Source organism: Anguilla rostrata, chromosome 10 (genome assembly GCF_018555375.3).
Source record: "Anguilla rostrata isolate EN2019 chromosome 10, ASM1855537v3, whole genome shotgun sequence".
NCBI lineage: Eukaryota > Metazoa > Chordata > Actinopteri > Anguilliformes > Anguillidae > Anguilla > Anguilla rostrata.
This window is the reverse complement of record NC_057942.1, coordinates 34,808,705-34,822,937: the sequence shown is the minus strand read 5'-3', so window position 1 is coordinate 34,822,937 and position 14,233 is coordinate 34,808,705. Positions and strand designations below refer to the sequence as shown.

Genomic DNA, 14,233 nt, shown 5'->3' with positions numbered 1-14,233 from the left:
CCTCCTGCCGCTCAGCCCTTCAGATTTACAGACCCTGTCGTTGAACGAGAAACTCACCGTTGACCCAGGCTGGTGTCTGTTGTGTGTCGAGTTCTGCCGTGCTTGTGGACAACCTTGCTTCCAGCCATAGCCCCAGGCAAGGAGGAACCCGGGGGAGTAAGCAAGAGACGGCTGCCACCATCACGTTTAATTGCCCCTGACACGTCGTCACACTCGATCCGCCTCTCGGCCCGAACGTGCGGGTGCGGGAGGGGGCATGGCCTCGGTCCTGGGACGGGGCGCTGTCCTGGGACAGAGAGGCCCTCGCGAGGTCCCTGGGAACACCATCTGTCAGAGCGGTGTCATGTGGCTCCTGTCTGTGCTGATTATGAGTGCTACCTCAGCTGGTCTCTGACCAGCAGCCATATGTCCTTTGGGTCAGTAGAGCCACAGAGATCGTGCGACATCCCCCTGATTGAAGGGCATCATGGCCTTCAAAACATAAAGTCCAGAGTTGATCACCATGTGCAATGAGGTTGTTCACCACACTACATGGCCTAAAGTATGTGGACACCTGACATCCAACATATCATCCAAAATTATGGGCATTAATATCAAGTTAGTCCACCCTTTTCTGCTATAGCAACCTCCATTCTTCGAGGAAGGCTTTATACTAGATTTTGGAGTATTGCTGCAGGGATGTTCTTCCATTCAGCCAGAAGAGCATTAGTAAGGTCGAGCACTGACTAGGTGATTAGGCCTGGAGTTTGCAGTTGGCTTTCAAATTGATCCCAAAAGTGTTGGATGGGGTTGAGGTCAGGGCTCTGTGCAGTCCAGTCAGGTTCTTCCACACTGATCTTGACAAAACCATTTATACATAGACCACCCTGTGTGCCCGGGGGCATTGTCATGCTGAAACTTTTGTCATGCCCAATTTTTTTGGAAAGCAGAGAATCATGTAGAATGCCATTGTGTGCTGTAGCTTTGATATATATATATATATATGAAATTATACCACATCCCTGGAAATGAGAAACAACTCTCATACAAGAGTCATTAAAAAAATAAATAAATATTACAATCATTGATTGTGCACCTAATCATAGACCATTGACTTAACCTTATATTAACACCTGGGATTATCTTGATGGCCTTAATCAATGACCAATGGTGAATGGTGCTTGAATGGTAAAAGGGTGATTTTCCACTCTTGACATCAGTTCATTAAAGTTTACTTTTCTTCTGTACAATAAGTGATGCAAAGCCTTTTTTCTGCTTTCCTTCTTGAACACCTTCTGCAACACATTCACATGCAAGATGCACTGCAGCTTGCTGTACACCATGTAGAAAATAGAGTAATTTAGCCTCTTTCCATGTATTGGTACCATAGTAAGTAGGAGATGAAATAGATGTGTTATTAAAATGTTTTTTTTGTCCCATCAGTACATATTTCCGAGGACCATGGAAATACCAAATATGTTTGACGAATTACATAAGGAACAGCTGAAAAAAAAGCAAAAATATTTCCAGGGTAGTTTTTCTGGGAAATGCTTTCCAGAAGGTAAGCTACACCCTACTGACAAAGCATAGAATAGTTAAAGTTAATTTAATCCACTGGTTCTAAGCCTCAATCTTGACAGGCTGCAGTATCTGCTGGTTTTCGTTGTTACTTTGCACTTTACTGAAGCCATACAGTTAACTCACTACACCTGATTTCTTGAGTCTGAATCTTCATCGATTCAACCCGTTAAGGTGTAATATCATAAATGTGTGATTTTTGAACATTCTAATACTCAAAACTTTGGAACCCCATTTCGATGGCTTCCTGAGGACTGAATAACATTCAGTGGCTGTATTCATATCAGAGTATTTGTGGAGCAGTAAACAAGCCCATAAATCAGTATAATGATGCATGCAGTCGATTTCAGCCACAGCCATGGCTGCCTGCGTGATGCAACAAAGGGTATGATTAGCTTACTGCGTTAAAAACCAAGCTTCACACCACACCAAAGGGAACTAAGTGCACTTTTTTTTATAAAGGGAGCAAATTGCACTAGTAGGCTGTTTGAGGATAAGTCATCGTCGATACTTCTGCTCACTTACATGCTTATTTACTCCACAACAAATACAGTAGTACTGTAATAAAGAATGGGGGAGGAGGGTATAAAATACTGCAAAGACACGGGGCTGGGGGGGGGGGGGGAGGGGCAGGGCGGCGAGGGGGGAGGCGGTGTGATGGGCAATTGAAAATAGTCTACAATATCTGATTTTAAAAAAGGACATCTGCATTGCCTCTTCCAGTACTTTTCCATCTTTGAGCTTGTTTGTATGTGTATGTGAGCATAATGTCTGTATGTGTATGTGTGCATATGTGTGTTTGTATGTGTATGTGTGCATATGGGTGTTTGTATGTGTATGCGTGCATATGTGTTTGTATGTGATGTGTGCTATTGTTATTGTATGTGTGCATATGTTGTATGTGTATGTGTGCATATGTGTGTTTGTATGTGTATGTGTGCATATGGTGTTTGTATGTGTATGCGTGCATATGTGTTTGTATGTGTGTGTTTGTATGTGTATGTATGCTTATGTGTTTGTATGTGTATGTGTGCATATATGTGTTTGTATGTGTATGTGTGCATATGTGTTTGTATGTGTATGTGTGCATATGTGTTTGTATGTGTATGTATGCATATGTGTGTTTGTATGTGTATGTATGCATATGTGTTTGTATGTGTATGTGTGCATGTGTGTTTGTATGTGTATGTATGCATATGTGTTTGTATGTGTATGTGTGCATGTGTGTTTGTATGTGTATGTGTGCATGTGTGTTTGTATGTGTATGTATGCATATGTGTGTTTAACACGGGTGCTGGACAGCAGTAGCAAGCACATTGTCTTCCCTAAAAGTTGGGAAACTGACTTTGAGTAACTTCCATTGTTACACTTTACCACATGCTCTATTTTTCAATGCCTTTCTATGATGAGGCAAAAAAAAGCAAGAAAAACCTTCTGCCTTTTAAGAGAATTTTTTTTCTTGCCCTTCAGTGACTATTTCTGGGTTGTCACTGAGTTTAGACAGGCACAGATCTCTACAAGAGACTTTTTTTGGCATTATATTATGATTGACCAAGAAACACAGGTATACTTCTGGCCTCCTGAGTGACAAATGTTCATCTTGCCGGTAGATGTTCTTTCTCACGTGGAGGAAGTACCAGTTGCCCACTAGACTAGGTGAATTGGAGAGCTGACTCAATTTATTATTACATTTCAAACAGAGGCTATCTTCCATTTCAGATGCACCATAGCTCATGCAGGTAAAAGATTGGCACTGTTAAACATTTTCAGGAGAAGTTATGGATGTAGACTTGTGCATAGTGTATTTTCACCTGAAATGGATACTCACCACTTCCTCCTCCCTCTGCCCTTTAACTGGTCAGGCGGTGTCTATTTAAACATTATTTTATGTCACATATTAGATTTTATATGATATACTGTATACTACACATTTTTTTATTTGTTCTTTAGAAGACATTTGAGCATTCCATTTCTATACATATAAGTGAATAATAGAGCAGAGTATAAAACAAAAAAATGAATGAATAAATAAATAAATAAATAAAGCAAACACTAATAAATTAGCACTAATACATGTGCATATAGTTGCTATAATATTTAAATGACAATGCCATACTCAGACACCTGAGGAATATAAATGTGAGAATTAAGTGCACATTCATAGCCTCAAATTCTGAAAATATAAAGAAATGGAGCAGAAAAGCAGACATTCAGCTACATTCAACTACAATGCAGAATTAGTTCCATTTAAATTAATTAAAGGTGTTACATAAGAACTGAATAAATGTTGCAAAGGTTCCACAGATGTTGGTTGTAGGCCATAGTATCCAACTGGTCTTGACTTCCCATCATCATTGTAATAATTGTACTGAAAAGTTTATTTAAAAAAATATGTTCAGTATATATGAGGAACTTTTGAATCTACTTTACTCCTTGTGTATTTCAATAAGAAGGCACGGGTTATTTATACTTTCTTTTTCTTTGAATTGTATTCACTTCATTCACAGTTCCAACCATAAATTGTACAGGCATGCTATTTGATACTCTAGACTTCATATGTTCACTTTGTTTATATCTGGCCTTGTAAGATAACTCTCAGTTCAACACATAAAAAGCCCCCAAATTCTTAATGAATTACAATTTTTTCACGTTTTAAATTCATAACAATGGGACATGAATTTTTACAAATTGTCACTTCAAGCATGTGCAATTTTCTTTATAACAAGAAAACAAACATATTTTGAAGGACACAGTACTTAAGTTATTTTTCAGGCTATATTTGGTAGATTATAGGGGGACTATTTATGTTTGTACAATGCATACAGGTACATATAATTTTGTAATACAACATTATTCCAAGATATTCACAAGTTAATTGTAATTGATACTTTTAGGAATGCTGTTGTTGTTATCACAATTTTTCACTTACAGTACACCAAGGCAATTACTGTAGTCATTGTATGTAGTATTGAATGCAAAGCCAAATTCGTTTATTATGTATTCAAAATAGCCATGGTGATGGCAGATGCTGTGTCCAGTCAAAAAAAAAGCTCAAAGGGCAAACAAATACCCAATCGGAGAGGCTCCACGATGAATTAAAGCAATTAGGCTTGCAATTATGCGATGATAATATCATCATTGTCGTCGCCGTCGTTATCGCTATCGCCGTTGCCTTATTAATTTAAGTTTCACGCGGTCGAACTTGGTGTGTGATGACTTTCCATTACATGGATAGGGGTAACGTGAGTTATGGGTGGCTGCAAACTACCGTGCACTGGGTGCAGGTGCAATAACCCCTATGAAACAATAAATCACAGAAAAAAAACTCTATGCTGTGCGCACGTGAGAGGGGAAATCTAAACCTTAATCAATTATAGGAATACAATCTGGATAGCCACCGGAAAGAGTTGTGACTTCAAACCCATAAACCGCATGTCAAAAAGGAACACACTTAATTTACTGTATGTGACACCTGATAATCATTCATGCAGCATGCCGATCACAACAAAGGTCACATAATGTAGTGAAATCAGAATGATCCTGATGGAAAAAGACTTTAAAATAATAAAATACAAATAAAATAAAATAAAATAAAAAAAGACTAAGAAGTCTGAAAATCTCTTTTTATATGAAAGGACAATAAAGCATAATTTTAGAAGCAGAATAGAATGAAAATTATTTATGCATATACTGCACTAAAGACTACGACATTTCCTTACAGTTACACAAAATATGAAAATGTCCTAAATGTACACGACCAAAAACAAATAGTTGCCCCGCAGACAAAAAAATAAATAAAATAAAGGCCTATTTCAGATTAGTTACAACGACAGCAACACAGTCTTTTCAGCCAGCCTTTTTGAATGAAGCACATTATTATCTTTATTTACAGCTGAGCTCTACTAGGTGTAGTCCAGGTAAACGTATTTTTGTAGGCTATCTGAGACCCCCCCCTCTCTCTCTCTCTCTCTCTCTCTCCCTTCTTCTAGATCCACAAACGGAAACGGAACTGGTCTAAAGTGCATATTTTGCTAAGCAGCATTTTCATTACCAAGTGCAACAACCTAGAAGTATACTCAGTACCTATATTTATAAGAGAGCAATTGTCGCATTAGCATCGCCTTTGTTTTGTATCTTAATTTCTTAATTTACGGGCTGCTAGATATCGAACCATTGTAAACACAAGAGGGCGCTTTTGTGTCTAATAAAATGCCAAAAAGGTACTGCGTTCCTTCGCACAAATAGGTTTTTGTAGGAAATAAACCTGAACAATAAATGTTCTTATAAACTTTAAAAGTTGTAATGTTGCTACTGTAGCCTACTATACATTTAAATATAGAAAAAACTATGAACTACGTATGTGTGTTTAGGTCAATACATTTGAACCCCACACTGAGTCATGTCTCTCAAACCTTAGCCCATTATTTCATTTTACAAACAATCATGTCCAAACAAGGCGACTGTTTGCAATATATCAGCCTACATTCATTTCGCACATTATTTAGCCTGTTAAGTGAAATTGTCATTCACTCATTACACCACACGTGTCCCATTGCTTTTTACATGAGCCTACATACAATTATGCTCACAGTGCGGTTTGACTTACAAAGCTAAAACATTGAACTATGCTACTGATTTTTTAGCACATTGTGCCCTCAAATTATCTCACATATTGACACGAAGCTTGAGATATGAATGTATTTGCCTTTTGTACTATAGGTTTATTTTTATTTTAGGTCATGTCCCCCCTTGTTCAATTATTTTTCTGTAAGCAGTCACGCGCAAGAAGACACGTATTCGCATATTTGTAATTATTTCCTTTTTCTACCTGCATTTGTCAAATTATTATACCGACATGATGTGATAAAACACTAGTTCAGGGAAAAAATAACTTTATGGTACTGTATGTACAATGGTAGTACTAATATACAGTAATTGTACAAACACTAGAATGTATAAGAAAATAAGTGTTCTTTTTCCATTTGAACAAAAATCAAGCCTCTCGATGTCCTTATGGTGTAACACAAAACTGAAACAAAAATATGAATTCCAGAAATTCCAATAAAATATATATGGGTGATTTTAAAGCTAATGCAGTCCAATATTGTAAATCTAAAGCAACGAAAAATAGAAAGAAACGTGCTCGGGAAAGTGAGCATGAAAATGAGAGAATATTGCACCAGACAACTCGGGTACTTCAGTACTTGTAATGTAATAAAGGGAACAGCTGCTCGACTTCTCCATAACCAATCAGCTTCACACAAAGATGACGTTTCCGTGCCCTACGTAAGACCAATGGCGATTGAGTAGAGTTAGAGCAGAGAGTTTGAGTGAGAGATAAGGACAAGAGTGCCCCATCAGCATAGGGATTAGCCACTGCAGCACATACAGAGAGAGAGAGCGAGAAAGAGAGAGAGAGAGCGAGAAAGAGAGAGAGAGAGAGAGACCCCTTACTTTCAACGCGAACAATACTACTTGAAGCAGTCCTGCAGCGCCCTGTACTCAGCTATTACCGCTCCACCGCAATTGCGGGAAAAAAACGGAAGAAAAAAAACAATTCCGGCATAAAACTGTTGCTCTTCGTTTCTAAAGTGGACCTAACACCGCCTTACTTTCTTGACATGGGAGATATGGGGGATCCGCCGAAAAGTAAGTGAAGCTCGTAAAGACTTTATTTTGTTTTTATGAATGTGCAGAATCAAACGCATCTTCTCTATAACTAGTCTAGTTATAAACACGAGTTAATGGTAACGTTAGCAATTACTGGATATTTACCCAAGGACACTTGTCTTCGCATCTTTGACAGCAGCAAGCGTACAGAGTTGGGAGCGTAAATATCAGGTGAAAGCTTGGTAGCCTACATTTTTTAGCTTCTCTGGGAAAATATAACTTATGCCTTTGTCAAGTTTCTGACACAGTGATATTATAACTGATATTGTTAGATTTACAATTAGGAATGTACAGTGTAGTTTAAACTTTTTAGCACATTAGGCCATGTAAGCTAATAATAATAATAATAATAATAATAATAATAATAATGTTATTATTATTATTATTATTATTATTATTATTACTGTTATATTCGTGATTTCTTTGCAATATCATATTAGCACCTTTCAGTTCTGTCTGACTAGATTTTAAATGAGTTATTCCACGCTATAATTACGATTCAATGTGCTCTATCCACAGTGCTTGCTTGTGGTTCTTAATTGATTTCTAAGAGCCTATCTTTTTTTTTTTTTCCCTCAGAAAAGCGCCTCATTTCGTTGTGTGTTGGGTGTGGAAATCAAATACACGATCAGTATATTCTGAGAGTTTCTCCAGATCTGGAATGGCATGCGGCGTGCTTGAAATGTGCAGAATGCAATCAGTATTTGGACGAGTCATGTACCTGCTTTGTTAGAGATGGGAAGACGTACTGTAAAAGGGACTATATCAGGTAGGCCTGGTTTTGCAAAATATTATATCGATATTCATGTCCTTTCATTATTATAGCCTACTTCTTATATACATTGTTGTTATCACTTGAATATAATGTTGCAATCAGCTAAAAACAACAGCTATAAATTGTAGCAATTATTAAATTCGTTATTGGGACGTGCATTGGAAATACGTTTCAGATCGTGCTTTGTATCATAATCGAAGTTAAATATAGCATACATTTCAAAATACTTGAAAACATATTCGATGAAATTGATTATCTTACCAATAAGCGGTAACAATTTAACGACAATGTTTTGTTAAACTCTTGTATTGACAGATATTTTAATTAACCAATTACGGTTAATTCTCTGTTAAGTGGAATACATTCTGTTACATTTTCTGTTAATCGGGCAATGTTGCTGTGCGTTTATATATCTACATGAAGAGCAAACCTATAACATGGGCTACTTAATTATTCTATCCACAAATTGGAATCATAAACTAGTCAATATTGATTATGTTCTAAAATTGAGGAGACGAGATACTATGTCAGTAAACTGTATGCTCCACACGACATGCACCTTACTGTAACATCTATCAAATTAATATGTTCAGCTCATTTTGATGCCTAGATTAGTTGCTTAACATAATCAGCAATACTGTGAATACTATTATATTAATGCTTGTGACATGCATAGATTTCATTGTAAGACAAATACACAACACACTTTCAATATTTGGCTAATACGGAAATTTAAAAACAATTGCGTAATCTTGAACAGAAATATTTATTATTATAATGATTGTTAATAATACTAATAATAATACTAATAATAATAATAATAATAATAATGCCAGTAACAGTAACAACGACAGCAATAGTAATCAACTTGCAATAATGATTTTCCTATTCATCTCATAATGCTTGTTTTATAACATGCCATTGCTTTATATAGACGTATATGTAGTGGATGTATATTATTTTGTATTATTTTATATTACATTGTAAATATTATACATTTTATTGTACATTATATACGTCTTGTGTTGAATACTCCCCTGCTTTGATTTATTTTCATTTGAAAAATAAGTTATTGGAGTATACAGAGTTCTTTAACATTACGTAACGTGTTTTGCAGGTTATACGGGATAAAGTGCGCCAAATGCAACATTGGTTTCAGCAAGAACGATTTCGTCATGAGAGCTCGCTCCAAGGTGTACCACATCGAGTGTTTTCGGTGCGTGGCTTGCAGCCGACAGCTTATCCCTGGGGACGAGTTCGCTTTGAGAGAGGACGGCCTGTTCTGCCGGGCCGATCACGACGTCGTGGAACGTGCAACAATGGGAGCCGGAGACCCTCTGAGCCCTTTACACCCAGCAAGACCTTTACAGATGGCGGGTAGGTTGCGCATTTTGCAACTTATCATGAGTGGCAGAATGGAGCTTGCCGTTGCTGTTGATAAAGTAATCGGAAACAATGTATGCGATGTCATCTGGTCGTCATATTTACCCTCCTTTCATTAACAATGAAAAGTTTATCTCATTGATTGGCTGTTCTCCGTGGGCCACATAATCGGCATATTGTGAAATATTAATGACGTTTTGAAAATAAATAAATAACCCAAATTAATTAAAAGATATCAAATGACATTAAACTTCCAGCCAAGGGTATCAAACCCTTTTCATTTTTATCTTTGGAAACGCATAATTGCTTTTTGTTCCCATGTAAGAATTGCATATCATGCAAACACAAGCAATGGACATACGTTTGTTAAAATAAAAGACGAATAACCTTCCAACCTACTGTATGAAATACGACAGTAACTGTAGGATGATACACTTTTTAATGACGTTTCCCAAGAGAATGGCCATTATTTATATTAATTTAAAATATGATGTGTACCGGATACACCCAATGACCATTATGAACAGTGTTTTATGACAATGTTTTAATTCAAACTTGACGAGCCTGTATATTTGTCTGAGCAAAATAATTCATGGTAGAGCTTCATGATATCATAACACACGCAGAGACTCTGTGAAATGCAATCGTTTGGTCATACGATTGTAATTGTATGTTTTGTATTACATTCGAACACTTTATATTTATGTTGTAATTGCAATCTCAGTGTTTTGATTTTCAGGCATTTCCTAGAGTTACTACACAACAAAACATTTTTTTTCAGGAATAGAGATATACAACCTTCCGCCCACAATCCGATCCGCAAACATTGCCTTAGTTTATCAATAAATAAAATACACATTTAACATACTTACCGATGTAATAGCCTTTAATGACAACTGGACTGGACTGTGACAAGAAAACGCTTGGAATTGCGGTTATTGTTTCGGTGGCACCCGGCCACCGAAACATTTATTGAGTGAAGTCAACATTTTTATTATCAGAATATGAAAGAAGTATCCATGGATGGAAATGTATCCACACTATTTACGACTATTTATGAATGGGCCTAGCAACATTTTAAGCAACTAAAGCAATGTGAAAACAGAAGCAGTGTCTAATAATGAAATGGAAAAGATATCAAAATCGAATTCAAATCCGAATGTGATAATACTTAAGTAAATGTCTCCATGGTATACACGCAAATGTTTTACTTCGTTGCATTTTTTAAATATACTGTGTGGTGGCTCAGTACATGTGAGTTATATTCTGGTTGCTTATATATTTTCTTTTCTTTTCTTTTTTCGTTTCTTTACAGCAGAACCCATATCTGCAAGACAGCCTGCGCTTCGGCCGCATGTTCATAAACAGCCGGAGAAAACTACCCGAGTCAGGACGGTACTTAACGAAAAACAGCTTCACACCTTGAGAACTTGCTACAACGCTAACCCCAGACCGGACGCTCTCATGAAGGAGCAGCTGGTGGAGATGACGGGCCTTAGTCCAAGAGTCATCAGAGTTTGGTTTCAAAACAAGCGCTGCAAGGACAAGAAAAGGAGTATATTGATGAAACAACTCCAGCAACAGCAACCCAACGACAAAACGGTGAGGACTTGACTACACACACAGAAAGCTCCGAAAAGTATATTGATGTAATCTATGTATACGAACAATATAAGAAAAGAGATTGGTAGCGTGTTATATTTCAAAAGTACGCTATCAAAACAGAAAGGTTATCCAAATGATAACGCAATAAACAAAAACGCGCAGATCACAGCACGATGTATTCCATTGTATTGGAAGTATATGCCAGCCTGTGTACACACACACACACACACACACACACACAATCTATCACTTTCACATACACACGCACAAACGCGCGCGTATACACACGCATGCACACTTTGTGTATTTGTTTTGTATCTGTATTTGTCACGATATCTTTGTGAAAAATACAGTGCATTCAAAATTAATTAAATTAGTGTATCAATTTTGGGACCTGATATAGGCTAACCAGTATGTATACGTTTAAGTAGAATAACAGGCCTACTGGAAGATAGGTAACTTAAGCATCTCTTGTGATTTCTGAGAACAACGTACTCTTTGTCAACATTTTACGCCCTCGTGTCGATTACATGATGCATGCCTCACACGCGGACTGCCTCTCAGTTGAAAAAATGATGATAGATTGTTGTCTGCATTTGCCTATGGACATGTAGCTAACTTTAACTCTATGACTCAACTAGTTTCTTTGGGGCTATCTGCAGAATATCCAGGGGATGACAGGGACTCCAATGGTGGCAGCCAGTCCGGAGAGGCACGACGGCGGTTTGCAGGCAAACCCGGTGGAGGTGCAGAGTTACCAACCGCCTTGGAAAGTTCTGAGCGACTTCGCACTGCAGAGTGACATAGACCAGCCAGCGTTTCAGCAACTGGTGAGTGCCAGTGGAGAACACAGGGAACAGCGTCTAGGCTACAGTAGGATACTGTCAAGCTGCAACCCAGCAAGCAGGCTAATGTATCTCGGTCAACTATTAGTACTCAGAAAACAGCGCATGTAATGCAGAAACAATGAGATCTGAGATAGGATGCTGCTGCTGCTGCCCCTGCTGCTGCTTCTACTACTACTGCTACTCTCATTACGAGTAGCATTATTACAACATATATAAACCATTAATAAATTAGATTAAATAAATATTTACCATGGGTGTATTTATAATGTGACCTACTATTTCATTCATAATTCAACATTTTACATATCATCCCAGAATTAATCACATACGGGCTCATTGGTTAATGTAAGGCGCGTATCTTGATTGCGTCATTGTAGGCTATATATTTTCTATGTGACATAAGGAATAATTTTGCATTTTATTTATCTTTTTCAGGTCAATTTCTCGGAAGGAGGGCCAGGTTCAAATTCCACTGGGAGTGAAGTCGCGTCAATGTCCTCTCAACTACCAGATACACCGAACAGCATGGTAGCGAGCCCTATAGAGGCATGAGCGACGTGGACTATTTCTGCTTTCAATATCCCTAAAAAACGAGGTGCTGGAGAGAGAAAAAAACGGACATATATACTGGTTTGCGCCCCGGGTCAATATCTGAAAAGTACCACACATTAAACTGCACGAAGCCTCTTTATTTAAACAACCCCTGGTTGTATTTTTACACTGTGAAGACAATCATGGGATTTACACAAGCTGAACCGTACCTCTGCCTACATCCAAGAAGTCTTGCTACATATGAGAAGATGCCGTGGTGTAAATTGTGTGAGTTGCTGGCAAAGTAAAATTTTCTGCGTATTTGACATAACATGGATAGATCTCGCGTCATCATGCTGGCGCTGCCTGATGGAATTGAATCGGTGACCTTTTTGCCAAAAAAATCAAAAGAAAAAGAAGAGTGTGAAGGAGTTCAATGATTCCCATATACTGATGGACCTCGAGAAAGACCGACGCCTTCAAAACGTAGCCTAGAGGAAGTGGTTTCTTCTGAGATTCAGATGCCCGCATTGCTGTGCGCAAAGTTTGACGTTAGGAACCAATGACTTGTAACCCAGTTTCAATAAAATAGCTGGTTCCTGACTTTATTATCTCCGAAAATGAACCCTGGAGGATTGCAGAAACTTCTTTTTTTCCATGTTTGTTTAATTCTGTCCTTAAAAGCCCAAGTACTAAAACATTGCAACAAGGTATACCTCTATTTTGCCACAAGCTTCGTGGGAACTTCGTGTGTGTGAGTTTGTGTCCGTCCAAGAACTATTTTTTCCCAAAGATGTGTATACTTATTGGTTTAAAAAAACTGTTGGTTAGCTCTGGAATTTTTTGTTCCTGTACTACAAAAATATATATAATTTATTATTTATTGTCAAAAGACTTGCCACTTTTCATGTACTTTTGTTTGCTGAAGTAAAAGAAGAAAGATTGTACTGTGGTCTTTGAGTAATCTGTCAGATTTTATGTCCTGTCATTTCTTGAAGATTATGTAAAACAACGCCATATGTAGAAATTAATCTTCAGGATAATTTCACTAATAAAAGTTTGACAGAAGTCGAAAGTACAGCAACATGTCTGAGATTTTTTTAATTTTCTTGGTATTATTTTTTCTTGCCAAAATGTTTTACAAAACGGCGTCAGATTTTTCACTTTGCTTCTTGATTAATTTAAATTAAGGTTACATTAAGCCTAATTGTCGTTTAAAAATAAATGTTACACGTTGCTGTCTAAACATCTAATGTATCATAAATGTTCAGTTTGTATATGCCTAAGTGTTTCAACATGAGAATATTTTAAAGAGGTAGGGCCTAGTGCTTTCTCAGAATAAAGTGAACGTCACTAAGCTTGACATCGCCTAAACGTAGTTTAGTAGGAGCATAAAATATCCAGTTATTGCCGGGTTCATTTATGTAACTATTTTGCATAGACTCAGAGGCAGATGCTATCATTCACTAAACCTTGATGTGATGTTCATTCAAACTGGTCAACACCTGTTCATACACGATAGAATACTACAATAGCCATTTGGTAAAAACCCCATTGCTTAGTTGTGTTCACTCAGTGAGGCACTCTAAGGCGATATTTAAAAACAATTATTGAACGACACAGACACTCGTTTTACTGACTTTATATTATGGACGCGTGAAACATGTCGGGCCTTATTGGTTAAAGATAACGTTTTAATCGATTGAGAGCTTTCCGCAGAGTGTAAAGTGTCAAAATTGAATACATTATCTCAAAAACGAAGAAAGGAAAATTAAATACCAACATAAGCTGCATTATCATTATAATCCGCAATTTAAAAAAATAAACAGCAAAAAAAAAAATATCTATAGCCTATTTAAATCAT

General features: G+C 37.3%; 1 protein-coding gene across 4 annotated transcripts; it reads left to right on the top strand.

Moving 5' to 3' along the window:
• Nucleotides 1-6,893: 6,893 nt before the first annotated feature.
• On the top strand, nucleotides 6,894-13,453 carry isl1a (ISL LIM homeobox 1a). Of its 4 annotated transcripts, none has more exons than XM_064296692.1 (6): nucleotides 6,894-7,206; nucleotides 7,807-7,996; nucleotides 9,120-9,379; nucleotides 10,704-10,987; nucleotides 11,653-11,820; nucleotides 12,274-13,453. In XM_064296692.1, exons 1-6 carry the CDS (start codon nucleotides 7,179-7,181, stop codon nucleotides 12,388-12,390), a joined length of 1,047 nt encoding a protein of 348 aa, XP_064152762.1. In that variant the 5' UTR covers nucleotides 6,894-7,178; the 3' UTR covers nucleotides 12,391-13,453. The 4 variants fall into 4 exon arrangements, with proteins under 4 accessions (XP_064152762.1, XP_064152760.1, XP_064152761.1 ...); XM_064296690.1 differs by having other exon boundaries at nucleotides 11,632-11,820; XM_064296691.1 differs by having other exon boundaries at nucleotides 10,701-10,987.
• The last annotated feature ends 780 nt before the right edge of the window (nucleotides 13,454-14,233 follow it).

Excerpts from the sequence above, each read along its gene's own strand:
- isl1a (XM_064296689.1), top strand. The coding sequence starts at position 7,179 with ATGGGAGATATGGGGGATCCGCCGAAAA. Across the intron at positions 7,207-7,806 it reads TATGGGGGATCCGCCGAAAA|AAAAGCGCCTCATTTCGTTG; the intron begins GTAAGTGAAGCT and ends TTTTTCCCTCAG. Across the intron at positions 11,821-12,273 it reads AGCCAGCGTTTCAGCAACTG|GTCAATTTCTCGGAAGGAGG; the intron begins GTGAGTGCCAGT and ends TATCTTTTTCAG.